Below are 15097 nucleotides of genomic sequence, written 5' to 3' on the forward strand. Positions count from 1 at the left end.
CAAAAGGTTTTGTGCATGTGTAGAAAGTCTGCATGTGCATGTGTTGCACGCACGCGGTGCGTGAACTTCTGAATCAGTAAGGAAGGTAAGTAGATTTCACCCAGTGGTGGGATTCAGCCAGTTCGCACCACTTCGGGAGAACTGGTTGTTAGCTTTCTAAGCAATCTGGCAAACTGGTTGTTGGAAGAAATCATTAGGGCAGAGAACCAGTTGTTAAATTACTTGAATCCCACCACTGATTTCACCCCTGTGTCAAACCCTTGCAGGTTTGACAGCTGCAAGGTTTTCACTACCTGTGGAGTCATCTTTGACAAAGACGAGCCTTTAAGAGGCTCTAAGCTCTGACAGCTCAGGGCAACAACTCTTCTAGAGAAGAGGCTGATGTCAGAAAGACCACACAGGAAGAGTTTTTCCTTCCACAGTTCTTAAGTTTCCCAGAAGCAAAATTACCTGGCTGGCTATCGTTGAAAACAGAAGGCAAAATGGAGCTTGGTTCTGCTCCAGCAGGGACTTATCCAGAGAGCAATAAGCACTTAGGCTTAGCCCTTAGACTTATATATCACTTCACAGTGCTTCACACACCCCTCTCTAAACAGAGTCAGCCTATTGCCTCCAACCATTGTTTTACTAACCTTGAAAGGATGGAAGTCTGAGTCAATAGCAATGGCCCTTAGACTTATATACCACTTCACAGTGCTTTACAGCCCTCTCTGAGCGGTTTACAGAGTCAGCCTCTTGCCCCCAACAATCCGGGTCCTCATTTTATGACCTCAGAAGGATGGAATATTGAGTCAATAGCAATAGCAATAGCACTTAGACTTATATACCATTTCACAGTGCTTTACAGCAGAGGTGGGTTTCAGCAGGTTCTGACCAGTTCTGGAGAACCGGTAGCGGAAATTTTGAGTAGTTCAGAGAACCAGTAGTAAAAATTCTGGCTGGCCCTGCCCCCATCTATTCTCTGCCTCTCGAGTCCCAGCTGATCAGGAGGAAATGGGGATTTTGCAGTAACCTTCCCCTGAAGTGGGGTGGGAATGGAGATTTTACAATATCCTTCCCCTGGAGTGGGGTGGGAATGGAGATTTTACAGTATCTTTCCCCTGCCATGCCCACCAAGCCACGCCCATCAAGCCACACCCATAGAACCGGTAGTAACAAAAATTGAAACCCACCACTGCTTTACCGCCTTCTCTAAACAGTTTACAGATTTAGCCTCTTGCCCCAAACAATCTGGGTCCTCATTTTATGGCCTCAGGAGAATGGAAGGCTGAGTCAAGAGCAATAGCAATGGCCCTTAGACTTATATACCACTTCACGCTGCTTTACAGCCCTCTCTAAGCGGTTTACAGAGTCATCCTCTTATCTCCAACAATCTGGATCCTCATTTTATGACCTCAGAAGGATGGAAGGCTGAATCAACCTTGAGCCTGGTGAGATTCGAACTGCCGAACTGCAGGCAGCCGGCAGTCAACAGTACTGCATTCTAACCACTGCGCCACCGCGGCTCTTAAGATATGCCTTAAACCGTCCAGGAACTTGAATAACTTCATGGATGCAGCCATGCCATATTTTTGGGGAGCTGTATATATATATTTAATATATGTTTAGCCAACATAGAAATAACAAATTTAGGGCCAGAGAAGGGCAAACTCCCAACCTGTGACTCTGTAAACACACAATGGAGATATACAAACCTCTCTAGACTATTAAGAAGAATACTTGCATAATTCTCATCCTGATATTGATGCATTTTATCTTAATCCTTGTTGCTTTCTACAAATGTAACAGAAACCAAATATTTCTGAAACGACAACTTTACAAAATATCTTGTGAATATCCCAGGATCATTCTTAAAGCTCTCCATATTAATCAATTGTCCTGACAGTTAGAACAATTAGTCAGTGGAATAACCTGCCTCCAGAAATTGTGAATGCTCCAACACTGGAAGTTTTTAAGAAGACTTTAGATAACCATTTGTCTGAAATGGAGTAGGGTTTCCTGCCTAAGCAGGGGGTTGGACTAAAAGACCTCCAAGGTCCCTTCCAACTCTTATTCTATTCTATATTATGTGTGAAGGAGAAAGAACCGATCCTTCCGATGTTTAACATTTGAGTTAACATTGAATTTTAATTGCTTTGTAAGATCTTTTTTTAACTTTTTTTTTAAATTTTTTTTTTATGAAACAGTGTTTTTTTTAAAAAAAAAATTAATAGGTTGTAAGCTGTCCAGAGTTGCTGTTATCAGTGAGATGAGAGTTGTGGTCCGTCAGCAGCCTACAGAGCAGGCAACGGAGTCGGACAGCGATGAGGCTGAGGTGAGGCCAGGGCCATCGGGAAGTAAGGTGTGGACTCCAGAGCCTCCAGAGACTGATAGTAGTGAGGCAGAGGAACAGGAGGAGCCTGTTCCTAATACACGCATGAGAAGAGCTGCCAGAAGGCAAGAGCAGCTCAAGCAGAGAGGACAACTCGGGAGTAGGGCCAAGAGATGATTGGCCCCTCCCATGAGGCTTAAAACAGACCAGCACCGGTGTTTCAGCTTTGCCGGAAAACAACGTTGTAGCTGCATCTTCTGCTTCGTCCTCTGCTTCGTATATGGTTTTGTTTTTGTGGCTTCTGGATGTTTTCCAGGAAGGGCCTTTGGCAGTTTGCCTAATTGGACTAAGGTTTGTGAGATAACTGAGGAATTCGTGTTGGGAGGCATTTATTTTACTTTGAGTTGAACTATGTTTCCCAGCTGTTTGAATAAAGTTTGTTTTTCCACGGACTAAGTTTATTACTACCTACTTGGGCCTGCGTCACAACAATGAGGGACATAAACATGTAAATACATGATGGATTCTGCTCAGCAACTTCGAATAAGCAAGATTAGTTCACTTCCAACCCAGGTTCTATTTTCGTGGTCTCCCTTCCACTTAGGATCTCACAAGAAAAAAAAAAGAGAGAGAAGTGTTGTTAACTGCCATCCGTTGTTTAAACTCTGGCAACTGTCCAAGGCTTTCTTTGACAACATCTCCTGGGATGAAACTGGCACACGCTGCTCAGCACCTGTGCCAACTCCTAAGTGTCATTTACCAGCAAATGTGCCAACGCGTGTCCCTGTGACTACGAAACAGTCACCCGTGGTTTGTTCTGAGCATATGCATGTATCTCATAGGCAGGAATCTAAACTGCTTAGCAACCCTCTCCATTTTCAGTGTAAGGCAAACCACAGGGACAATTCTTGATGAGATGGGTCTGGCCATGCAGTCTTCTAACAGGTAAGGGGCTGCCACACGAAGAAGAGTGGGTGTCAACCTATTCTCCAAAGCACCAGAAGGCAGAACAAGAAGCAACGGATGGAAACTAAGCCAGGAGAGAAGCAACCTAGAAATAAGGAGAAATTTCCCGACAGGGAAGAACAATCAACCAGCGGAATGGCTTGCCTTCAAAAGTTGTGGGTGCTCCATCGCTGGAGGTTTTTAAGAAGAGACTGGACAGCCATTTGTCCAGAATGGCATAGGGTTTTCTGCTTGAGCAGAGGGTTGGACTAGAAGACCTTCAAGGCCCGTTCCCACTCTGTTTTTCTGTTTATTTGAACACGGCAATACAATAGAATAACAGAGTTGGAAGGGACCTTGGAGGTCTTCTAGTCCAACCCCCTGCTTAGGCAGGAAACCCTAAACCACTTCAGACAAATGGTTATCCAAAACTTCCAGTGCTGGAGCATTCACAACTTCTGGAGGCAAGTGGTTCAACTGATTAATTGTTCTAACTGTCAGGAAATTTCTCCTTAGTTCTAAATTGCTTCTCTCCTTGATTAGTTTCCACCCATTGCTTCTTGTCCTACCCTCAGTTGCTTTGGAGAATAACTTGACTCCCTCTTCTTTGTGGCAGCCCCTGAGATATTGGAACACTGCTATCATGTCTCCCCTAGTCCTTCTTTTCATTAAACTAGACATACCCAATTCCTGCAACCGTTCTTTGTATGTTTTAGCCTCCAGGCCCCTAATCATCTTTGTTGCTCTTCTCTGTACTCTTTCTAGAGTCTCAACATCTTTTTTACATCGTGGCGACCAAAACTGGATGCCATATTCCAAGTGTGGCCTTACCAAGGCATTATAAAATGGTATTAACATTTCACGTGATCTTGATTCTATCCCTCTGTTTATGCAGCCTAGAACTGTGTTGGCTTTTTGGGCAGCTGCAGCACACTGCTGGCTTATATTTAAATGATTATCCACTAGGACTCCAAGATCCCTCTCATAGTTACTACTATTGAGCAAGGTACCACGTTTACGCTACCTGTGCATTTGGTTTTCCTTGCCTAAATGTAGAGCCTTGCTTTTTTCACCATTGAATTTCATTTAGTTAGATAGCGCCCAGTATTCAAGTCCGTCAAGATCCTTTCGTATCTTAAGCCTATCTTCTGGAGTGTTAACTATTCCTGCCAGCTTTGAAACATTCATTCTCAATTCGCTGGCAGCTTTTAAATTCCTTTTATTTATTTTTATGTTTTATTTATTTATTTTGTCACATCAGTATATATAAGCATAAGCATGAAATAACTATACAATGAATAAGCATATATATAAGCATAAGTATGTAATAACTATACAAAATTGGATACAATCAAAGAGAACATTAGGACAGGAACGGTAGGCACGCCGGTGCTCTTATGCACGCCCCTTTTCAGCCACTCGAGGCATGAAGTCGGTGGCTTCAATGGGTTACCAGAAAAGTGAGCGGCACCTTTCAATTTTCTATGTTCTTGGGTTAATGAACCAAGACCTCTTTGCCCCACCCAGGACTTTCCAATCGTTCCTCCACTTTTGGGAGAGGTAACCTTAAGAGAGAAAAGTTGAGAACGGTGGACTGTTTAGCTCCTTTTCACTGGTCGATTCATGACAGCGTGGGGGGCAGATATTGCCTTGTGATCGCTCCATAAACTAAGCAACGAAATGTTGGAAAAGTGCCCAAACGAACAACATCCGTCTGCAGCGGTAGGCGAGCTAGTTTTCAGGAAACAGAGCAAAAATGCACCCAAAACACAGCCTCCAAGTTACAAGTTAGCGAGCGTTGGCGCGAAAGAACCTTTTGGCACGCTAAGAATCTTTTGAGTCAAAAAAAAAATATATATGTTTGCACACCTTCCCGTACGCAGGCTAAAAGTCCCTTGCACTTGTTGTTCTGTCTGTCTTTGCTGTCAAGAGAGACCCAAGAATGCAGCGGCTGCAGCTCTCCTGTTTCTAAATCGAACCGTTCCAAAAGCGTGTTATTTGCACTGTCTCCGAAGGACTGAAAAAGCTCCTGTTATTATGTTTATTTACCCAACGGCAGCCAAGCTGCTTAAGCCAAACCAGAAAGGGCAGCCTGAAGCAGGAACGCGACAACTCGCTTGGACGGCAAAAGCAAAGAAAAAACTTCAACCTCTGTTGAACATTTGAGTTCCTACGTTCTTCAGAACAGCTAAGGATATTCCCACGCCTGACTTTTAACAACTTGCCTAGAGTAGACTGGAGATCAATCAAAAACATTTTTTTTCCCCCCATTCAACTTTTCTTTTAAGAGAGTTTCAAATATTACCGGCTCGCCTTTGGAAAGGGAGTGAAAAAAGAAGGAAGAAAAAACGATAGGAAGGAGAAAAAAACAACAACACCACAAAATCTTTCTTACCCTCATGGCTTTCTGGAGTATGTACATATAGGTTTCCTGGCAGGTATATAACCCCTGTTAGCCCAGCATTGTAGTTTCAGCCTGAGAGGAGTAGGGAATGAAAAAGAAAGAGACACAGAGAGCAGCTCTCTCGGTCCAGCAACTCTTCCCGCCAGCTCAGATCTAAAATAACAAAGCTTGAAAGCATCCCATTTCCAGACTGGCTCTGACGTCAGCAGCTGCCTCAACCCACTGTTGGCTGAGCCGGAGGCACGTCGGATTCAAAAGGAGAGCTGGTTGACCCCATCTGTCTTTTGTGCCAGCCTTGGAAATTGGAAAAACAAAAAAACTAAAAGGGCCCCTTTTCAGTTTTGGAAACAGATGAGTCGGGACTCCCTGCAAACCTGCTTGGTGTCTTTCCTTGAGTTTTTGCTAGCTCAGAAAGCCCAGGACGGGGTGGCAAGGAAAAAAAAAAAAAAAGAAGAAGAAGCCAGTTGCCTGGAAGTTAAATGACAGAAAATACAGCTATTCCTTGACTTTATGACCCCAACGGGCCCCAAAATGGATCGGTTGCTCAGTGAAACATTTGTTAAGTGAGTTTGGTCCCATTTTACGACCGCCGTTGTGAAGTGAATTGTTGCAATTGTTTAGCCTGCCCTCTTTTAATTCAAAAAGTTTTACAGAAATTTTTCCCCCCCTTTCCCCCCACCTCCCCTCCCCCCTCCCTTCACAACCCCCCCCCCGACTTCCCGGAACGAGCACAAGGTATAGTTAAAAATAAAACACATATGCTAAAAAAATTTTCGTCCCAACATAATTATACCCCTACAATCATCAATTCCTAACTTCCCCCAAAAACAAACAAAAATAATACATCATAATCATTCAAAAACAATCTGATAACTCTTAGTCTGATATCTACTTTGAATATAGTCAATCCATTTTTTCCATTCCTTTAAGTATCTTTCTTGCGTATTGTCTTTCATTGTTGTGAAGTGAATTGTTGCAATTGTTTAGCCTGCCCTCTTGACTTGGCCTGTCAGAAGATCGCAAAAGCTGACCTGGCTTTTTTCTTTGGGTTTTTTTTCTTCTTATTTTATTGTGACACATAATATGACAAATACATAACATACAACATATAAATATATCTTATTTTTTAAACGATTAGTGGTCGTCTTTCCTTTTTGTACCTTTCCTCCGATATCTCATTTACTGTTTTATTTTCTGCATTGTCACGTTTTCTTTATTTCCATTGTGTTTTCTAAGATTAATAGCGGTACTTTTATACATTTCTATATATTTATTATATACGTATTTGGCATTTCTAGTTTCTCCTCTTTATATTTTATTCTTTATTTCTAGTCCCAAGCCATTCATACCGTTTGTTCCAAACCATATAATAATCTATCTCTTCTTTCTTTCTCTTTAAGCAGTGCCACTGTAACTTTGAACAGCCACTAAATGAAGTTAACTGGAGGGCTATTTGTGACAGAGTTGGAAGGGACCTTGGAGGTCTTCTAGTCCAACCCCTTGCTCAAGCAGGAAACTCCCAGAGTTCCTCAGCCAGCAAAGCTGGCTGAGGAACTCTGGGAGTTGAAGTCCACAAGTCTTAAAAGAGCCAAGTTTGCAGATCCCTGCCCTAGATGATTTCAGAAGGATGGCTGTCCAATCTCTTCTTCAAAATCTCCAGTGTTGGAACATCCACAACTTCTAGAGGCAAGTTGTTCCACTGATTAATTGTTTTAACTAAAATGTATCCTTAGTTATATAGGTTGCTTCTCTCCTTGATTACTTTCTATCCGTTGCTTCTTGTCTTGCCTTCTGTGCTTTAGAAAATAGGTTGAGCCCTCTCATCTTTATGGCAGCCCCTCAAATACTGGAACACTGTCATGCCTCCCTTAGTCCTTCTTTTCACTAGATTAAACATACCGAATTCCTGCAATTACATCCATAGGATTATCTGGTAAGATCCCATTCAACTGTGTTGAACTTTTGACTCAAGGAGAAAGTTTTAAAAACCGTAATTCTCTTCTAAGGCAGGGGTCACCAACCTTTCGGACCTCAAGGACCACTAAATTCATAATTTTAAATCCCGCAGACCACTAATATGATCTGCCTAATGACTGCCTGGGTGGGCGTGGCTAGGTGGTCATGTGACTGGGTAGGTGTGGCCAAATCGATGTCACTCACATTGAGGGGTGCCTCAGCAGCTTCTATTCGCCCCTCCTTTCTCAGCCACTCTCACCTCCTTAGGGCCCCAACAGGAAGCAGTTGTTGCAGCTAAGCAACCACCATGAGAAAGAGTTGGCAAAACAGCTCAGTTCAGATTGGATCTGACCGAGAAGTAGGCTCAGTAGAAGCCCTCACTGAGGACTACAAGCATAGACTTTCCAAGCAGAGAAAAGACCTGTGGGAGTGCAAGGCCAGGGACCGGTACCTGGACGCTCAGCGGGCTGAGATGGTCCAGGCCATGATGCAGTCCCACTGGACCAAGGCCCACCGGCTCTTCGCCACCAGTGGCACTTCCTTCCAGCCTTTGCCCAAAGCCCTTCACCAGGAGGCCGAAACAGACCCCAGGTCAGAATTTCTGTCCCCCTCCGACCCACACAAAAAGACCTCAAAGTGGGGCACTCTCTGCAGCAACACAAATGTTGATTGCACATATCTGTCCCAAGGGCTGTAGTTTGAGGACCCCTGATTCAGTGCAATATAAAAATTTAAATAATTTTATCGTTATCGCGGACCACCAGTGATTCATGGACCACCAGTCGGTGACCACTGCTCTGGAAGCTCTGAAATTATTCCTTTTTAAGTCGCGTGCCACTCATATTCAAGCGGCTGAAATCCAGCTCTGTGTGTTCATTTAGAAATGAGGACTAGGTTGCATGCATTTACACCTAGGGAAATGTAGCGCAGGAGGGAAAGAAAGACTGAGTGGGTGACTCAGGTATGCCGGAGGTTTCTCCAAATACTTACATCAAAAACTTGTTGATTTGAAATTTGGGCAGGCATGAAATGCCACTGAAAGATATTTGGAGTCATTGGCATTTGGTAATCACTATTTAGTCACATTTTAATTTAACCTCAAGTCAAAATTGTCAATTGTTTGTTGTGCCTCGGTGAAATTCACTGTGTCAGGGAAGTTTTAAACCTGCATGTTTGAATGTAATTAGACACTTCCACTGTTTGAATTCTTGGCGTGCTTTCTGTTAATCTGATAAAGAACTATGTCTCGGAAAGTAAAGTCATAGAGTAAAGTAAAGGCACAAGCAGTTTCTGCTTGTTCTAAAGAAAATTTGGGGAGGGGGAAAAGGGACACTTATGATTAATGTTTTCACCTTGAACGTTCCTGGTTGGAAAAGGACACAACTGCCTGTTGTGCTTTCCTCTGGCTGTATAAAGGCCAAGGTTTTTGGTTCCATCGAAAAGGGGAATTTAGTGGGATGCGGTGGCTCAGTGGCTAAGCTTGTGGATCAGAAAAGTTGACAGTTCAGCGGTTTTATTTATTATTATTTATTTATTTATTATTATTTAGATTTTTATACCGCCCTTCTCCCGAAGGACTCAGGGAGGTGTACAGCCAAATTAAACAATACAATATACAATTTTAAAACAACAAATTAAAATAACATATTCTATAATGGCCGAAAAATTTAAAAGAGCCAAGTTTGCAGACCCCTGCCCTCGATGATTTCAGAAGGATGGCTGTCCAATCTCTTCTTCAAAATCTCCAGTGTTGGAACATCCACAACTTCTAGAGGCAAGTTGTTCCACTGATTAATTGTTTTAACTAAAATGTATCCTTAGTTATATAGGTTGCTTCTCTCCTTGATTAGTTTCTATCCGTTGCTTCTTGTCTTGCCTTCTGTGCTTTAGAAAATAGGTTGAGCCCTCTCATCTTTATGGCAGCCCCTCAAATACTGGAACACTGTCATGCCTCCCTTAGTCCTTCTTTTCACTAGATTAAACATACCGAATTCCTGCAATTACATCCATAGGATTATCTGGTAAGATCCCATTCAACTGTGTTGAACTTTTGACTCAAGGAGAAAGTTTTAAAAACCGTAATTCTCTTCTAAGGCAGGGGTCACCAACCTTTTGGACCTCAAGGACCACTAAATTCATAATTTTAAATCCCGCAGACCACTAATATGATCTGCCTAATGACTGCCTGGATTGGCGTGGCTAGGTGGTCATGTGACTGGGTAGGTGTGGCCAAATTGATGTCACTCACATTGAGGGATGCCTCAGCAGCTTCTATTCGCCCCTCCTTTCCCAGCCACTCTCACCTCCTTAGGGCCCCAACAGGAAGCAGTTGTTGCAGCTAAGCAGCCATTATGAGAAAGAGTTGGCAAAACAGCTCAGTTCAGATTGGATCTGACCGAGAAGAAGGCTCAGTAGAAGCCCTTACTGAGGACTACAAGCATAGACTTTCCAAGCAGAGAAAAGATCTGTGGGAGTGCAAGGCCAGGCTCAGCGGGCTGAGATAGTCCAGGCCATGATGCAGTCCCACTGGACCAAGGTCCACTGGCTCTTCGCCACCAGTGGCACTTCCTTCCAGCCTTTGCCCAAAGTCCTTCACCAGGAGGCTGAAGCAGACCCCAAGTCGGAATTTCTGTCCCACTCCGACCCATACAAAAACACCCCAAAGGGGGAGACTCTGCAGCAACACAAACGTTGATTGCACATATCTGTCCCAAGGGCTGTAGTTTGAGGACCCCTGATTTAGTGCAATATAAAAATTTAAATAATTTTATCGCGGACCACCAGTGATTCACGGACCACCAGTCGGTGACCACTGCTCTGGAAGCTCTGAAATTATTCCTTTTTAAGTCACGTGCCACTCATATTCAAGCGGCTGAAATCCAGCTCTGTGTGTTCATTTAGAAACGAGGACTAGGTTCCATGCGTTTACACCTAGGGAAATGTAGCGCAGGAGGGAAAGAAAGACTGAGTGGGTGACTCAGGTATGCTGGAGGTTTCTCCAAATACTTACATCAAAAACTTGTTGATTTGAAATTTGGCCAGGCGTGAAATGCCACTGAAAGATATTTGGAGTCATTGGCATTTGGTAATCACTATTTAGTCACATTTTAATTTAACCTCAAGTCAAAATTGTCAATTGTTTGTTGTGCCTCGGTGAAATTCACTGTGTCAGGGAAGTTTTAAACCTGCATGTTTGAATGTAATTAGACACTTCCACTGTTTGAATTCTTGGCGTGCTTTCTGTTAATCTGATAAAGAACTATGTCTCGGAAAGTAAAGTCATAGAGTAAAGTAAAGGCACAAGCGGTTTCTGCTTGTTCTAAAGAAAATTTGGGGGGAGGGGGGAAAAGGGTCACTTATGATTAATGTTTTCACCTTGAACGTTCCTGGTTGGAAAAGGACACAACTGCCTGTTGTGCTTTCCTCTGGCTGTATAAAGGCCAAGGTTTTTGGTTCCACCGAAAAGGGGAATTTAGTGGGATGCGGTGGCTCAGTGGCTAAGCTTGTCGATCAGAAAAGTTGACAGTTCAGCGGTTTTATTTATTATTATTTATTTATTTATTATTATTTAGATTTTTATACCGCCCTTCTCCCGAAGGACTCAGGGCGGTGTACAGCCAAATTAAACAATACAATATACAATTTTAAAACAACAAATTAAAATAACATATTCTATAATGGCCGAAAAATTTAAAAACCGTCAAATTTGACCCAATAAAACAGAATACCCAATTTAAAATTATTAAAATTCAAAAATTCAAAAATTAAAAATTAAAATTAAGAATTAAGAATTAAGCCAGTCCCGCTTGGATGAACAAGTACGTTTTCAATTCACGGTGAAAGGTCCGAAGGTCAGGTATTTGACGCAAACCAGGGGGAAGTTCGTTCCAGAGGGTAGGTGCTCCAACAGAGAAGGCCCTTCTCCTGGCGGCCTAGCACCGCATAATGAAGTGAGCTCCCGTTACTTGTCCTAGCTTCTGCCAACCTAGCAGTTCGAAAGCATGTAAACAATGCAAGTAGGAAAATAGGGATCACCTTTGGTGGGAAGGTAACAGTGTTCCGTGAGCCTTTGGCATTTAATCATGCTGGCCACATGACCACGGAGACGTCTTCGGACAGCGCTGGCTCTTTGGCTTTGAAAGGGAGATGAGCATCACCCCCTAGAGTTGGGAACGACTAGCACATATGTGCGAGTGGAACCTTAACCTTTACTTTTAAAAGGGGCTTTACTTAACTTTGTGGATTGATAAGAAGCAGGATTTTCAAGCGAGATGATGAAGGAGAACAAAGGGCATTTTTATCATGAAAATGCTATTATTTACAGTATGTCCTTGGCTTGCTGCTTGAAATCGATGGGCCAAAATTTGTACTTTCTACACTTGGGCTCTCCCAATGGTAGTTTTTCTACCCACCTGCCTTACTGTGAAGCTGTTTATTCAAGGTGCAATAGACCCCTTGCTTGGAAACTCGTGAAGCTTATTTGAGCCCATTATTAGTACTGGTAATACTGATTTGGTAACATAGCTCCCTAGATGTTTTTCTTGGTTGTCCCTGGAAAAGGCTAGAGATTAAATTGGAGCATTTCTGATCCAGCTAATAACCAAACTGCTCAGCTTAAATAGATCTGTAATAGAATGAAAAAGATTTACATGGCTGAGGGAGAGGGAGGACGAGGGAGGGTGGGTGAGGGCAAGGAGGAGGAGAAGCAGAAAAAGGAGGTGAAAGGGAAAGGAAGAGGAGGAGGGGAGGAGGAGGAGGGGGAGGAGGAAGTAGTAGTAGTAGTAGTAGTAATAGTGGTATTGCACACCATTGCACGTCAGAACAGCTATATACAAGAACAGTTTTTTCCCGAAGGCCATCACTCTGTTTAACAGATAATTCCCTCAACACTGTCAAACTATTTACTAAATCTACACTACTATTAATCTTCTCGTCATTTTCATCACTAATCTCTTTCCACTTATGACTGTATGACTGTAACTTTTTGCTGGCAATCCTTATGATTTATATTGATATATTGATCATCAATTGTGTTGTAAATGTTGTACCTTTGATGTATTTTTTCTTTTTCTTTTTCTTTTATGCATATGCACCAAGACAAATTCCTTGTGTGTCCAATCACACTTGGCCAATAAAATTCTATTCTATTCTATTCTATTCTTTCCACTTATGACTGTATGACTGTAACTTTTTGTTGCTATCATTAAGGGTTAAATTGCAATCTATGACCATCATTTGTGTTGTAAATGTTGTACCTTTGATGTATTTTTTTTCTTTTTTCTTTTTCTTTTATGCATATGCACCAAAACAAATTCCTTGTGTGTCCAATCACACTTGGCCAATAAAGAATTCTATTCTATTCTAGTAGTGGATTGGGACCTTATTATTTCAGACAAATTACTTATTGATTTATTAAATTAAATTAAATTGATAGAGCTGCCCAAGTCTCTCAATTCTGGATGGCTTACGATAAAAACAACCATTTTTTTAAAAAAATAATGATTTGCATGAATTGATTAATTTAATAACCTCCCCCCTCCAAAAAAAAATAAGTTTCCTCATCTCAGGACTTGGGGAAGTGCCAGGTCTTCCAGGCTTACTTAAAGAAGGACAGGTTGTGATATACTGAAATAAATGAGGTAGAAAAAGAATGTAACATGACCCAAGGATTAAACTATGGGCTGGCTATGTCAATTAATACATTTGAAGCACACCTGTAGCTGTAGCGTCAACAGATATCTAAGCCGAGTTCAACTTGCACTATGATCCAGTTCTCTATGATCTTGACCTGATACTTTGATTTCCTCCTAAGTCATTGGGATCAGTAGTGGGTTTCCACTTATCTTCGCTACTGGTTCGGAACTGTGAGCGCTTGCATGTGGCGCTTCTGCGCATGCACAGAACCTTCTCTGCATGCGCAGAGCATCTGTGATAACATCCAGGTGGGTGGGCGGAGCCTCTTGCCACCGCTGCTACCGGCTCAGCCGAACCGGGGTGAACCGGTAGAAACCCACTACTGTGCAGTAAAATCTATCTTGCCTTGGCTGATCTAAAAAAAAAAAAAATCTAATACTGGAGAGCACACCACTAGGAAATCCCAAACTGGGAATTCAAAACGAAAACAATCGGGACAAATATGGTATCCCTACGGTCTGCTTCCTAACTGTGGTCGAGAAAACTTACTGAGTTGCATCAAAGGAACCCATCTGGATTCAAAGGAAGCTATTTTTAATATAAACATTGTGACCAGATGAGCAATTGTTTTTGTTTTTGTGCAAAGCCTTCGAGAAGAATTTGATAGCTCTCTTAATGGGCTGCGTGACCCAAACTATCCAAACAGGGAGGCAGTCAAGAACATAGCAAGAACAGGGTGTTGCTAGTAGGCAGGAAGAACTGGTTTGGTGAGTCAGTTTTGTTTGACCTTGGCTGCGTGCCAATTCCACCCCCCCTTTCTTTTACTTAATGCACCTTCAGTTGCTTAGTATTCCTTTTCCAAGCTACTCTCTGTTTAGTTTGACAATCCATGACTAATACTCGAGCCATTTAGCACAGTATTTATGCTGTTAAATGCCAATCATATGATATTTTAACAACGGCTAAAAGTACTTGGCAGTTACGGCTGGGTTCCCGTTTCAAGCTGACCTGAGTTTTGCAGGACAAGCCATGATGGGCTGTGATTACACGCGCCAAGTTGTAAACAGCACATTGCAGGGGTCCGGCTTCTTTTTGAGTTGCCTATTTACTATTTAAGCAAATCTAGACAGCGTACTAAAAAGCAGAGACATCACCCTGCCAACCAAAGTGCGTATAGTCAAAGCTATGGTTTTCCCAGTTGCAATGTATGACTGTGAAGGTTGGACCATAAGAAAGGCTGAGCGCCAAAGAACTGAGGCCTTTGAACTCTGCTGCTGGAGAAGACTCCTGCGAGTCCCTTGGACTGCAAGGTGAACAAACAAGTCAATTCTAGAGGAGATCAACCCTGACTGCTCTTTAGAAGGTCAGATCCTGAAGATGAAACTTAAATACTTTGGCCACCTAATGAGAAGGAAGCACTCAGTGGAGAAGAGCTAATGCTGGGAAAGATTGAGGGCAAAAGAAGAAAAGGACGGCAGAGAACAAGGTGGCTCGATGGAGTCACTGAAGCAGTAGGCATGAGTTTAAATGGACTCCAGAGGATGGTAGAGGACAGGAAGGCCTGGAGGAATGTTGTCCATGGGGTCGCGATGGGTCGGACACGACTTCGCAACTAACAACAACAATTGCAGCAAAGGAGATGTCAGTAGCGCTTTGTTTCAGCTTTGTGGACTTTGGAGTTGGTAAACAGGTTTCTTGGTTATGAAGAGGATGCAAAGCTAGGAACTGGTAAATTAGCGCCTAGCACCAAGTCTGAATTTAATTCGAGATTGTTCTCTGCGTTGCAAAAGATTTTGTGCTTGTTGTTTTTTTTCAACACCAAGTCCATTTATTTGTAATATGCAATT

General features: G+C 42.6%; 1 protein-coding gene across 2 annotated transcripts in view; it reads right to left on the minus strand.

Annotated features, from left to right (window-relative positions):
• The window catches only part of RASGEF1A (RasGEF domain family member 1A), a 153941-nt gene that overhangs the window by 107670 nt on the left and 31174 nt on the right, over window positions 1–15097 (minus strand). Inside the window, exon 1 of one of the 2 annotated variants that reach the window (XM_058189074.1) lies at window positions 5652–5822. The exons of the other annotated variant lie outside the window; for it this stretch is intronic. Coding sequence (XP_058045057.1) covers window positions 5652–5678 — 27 coding nt within the window. The 5' untranslated portion in view covers window positions 5679–5822. Of the gene's footprint in view, window positions 1–5651; window positions 5823–15097 lie in introns of those variants that run through there. 2 annotated transcript variants of the gene reach the window in all.

This window comes from Ahaetulla prasina, chromosome 6 (genome assembly GCF_028640845.1).
Source record: "Ahaetulla prasina isolate Xishuangbanna chromosome 6, ASM2864084v1, whole genome shotgun sequence".
Classification (NCBI taxonomy): Eukaryota; Metazoa; Chordata; class Lepidosauria; order Squamata; family Colubridae; genus Ahaetulla; species Ahaetulla prasina.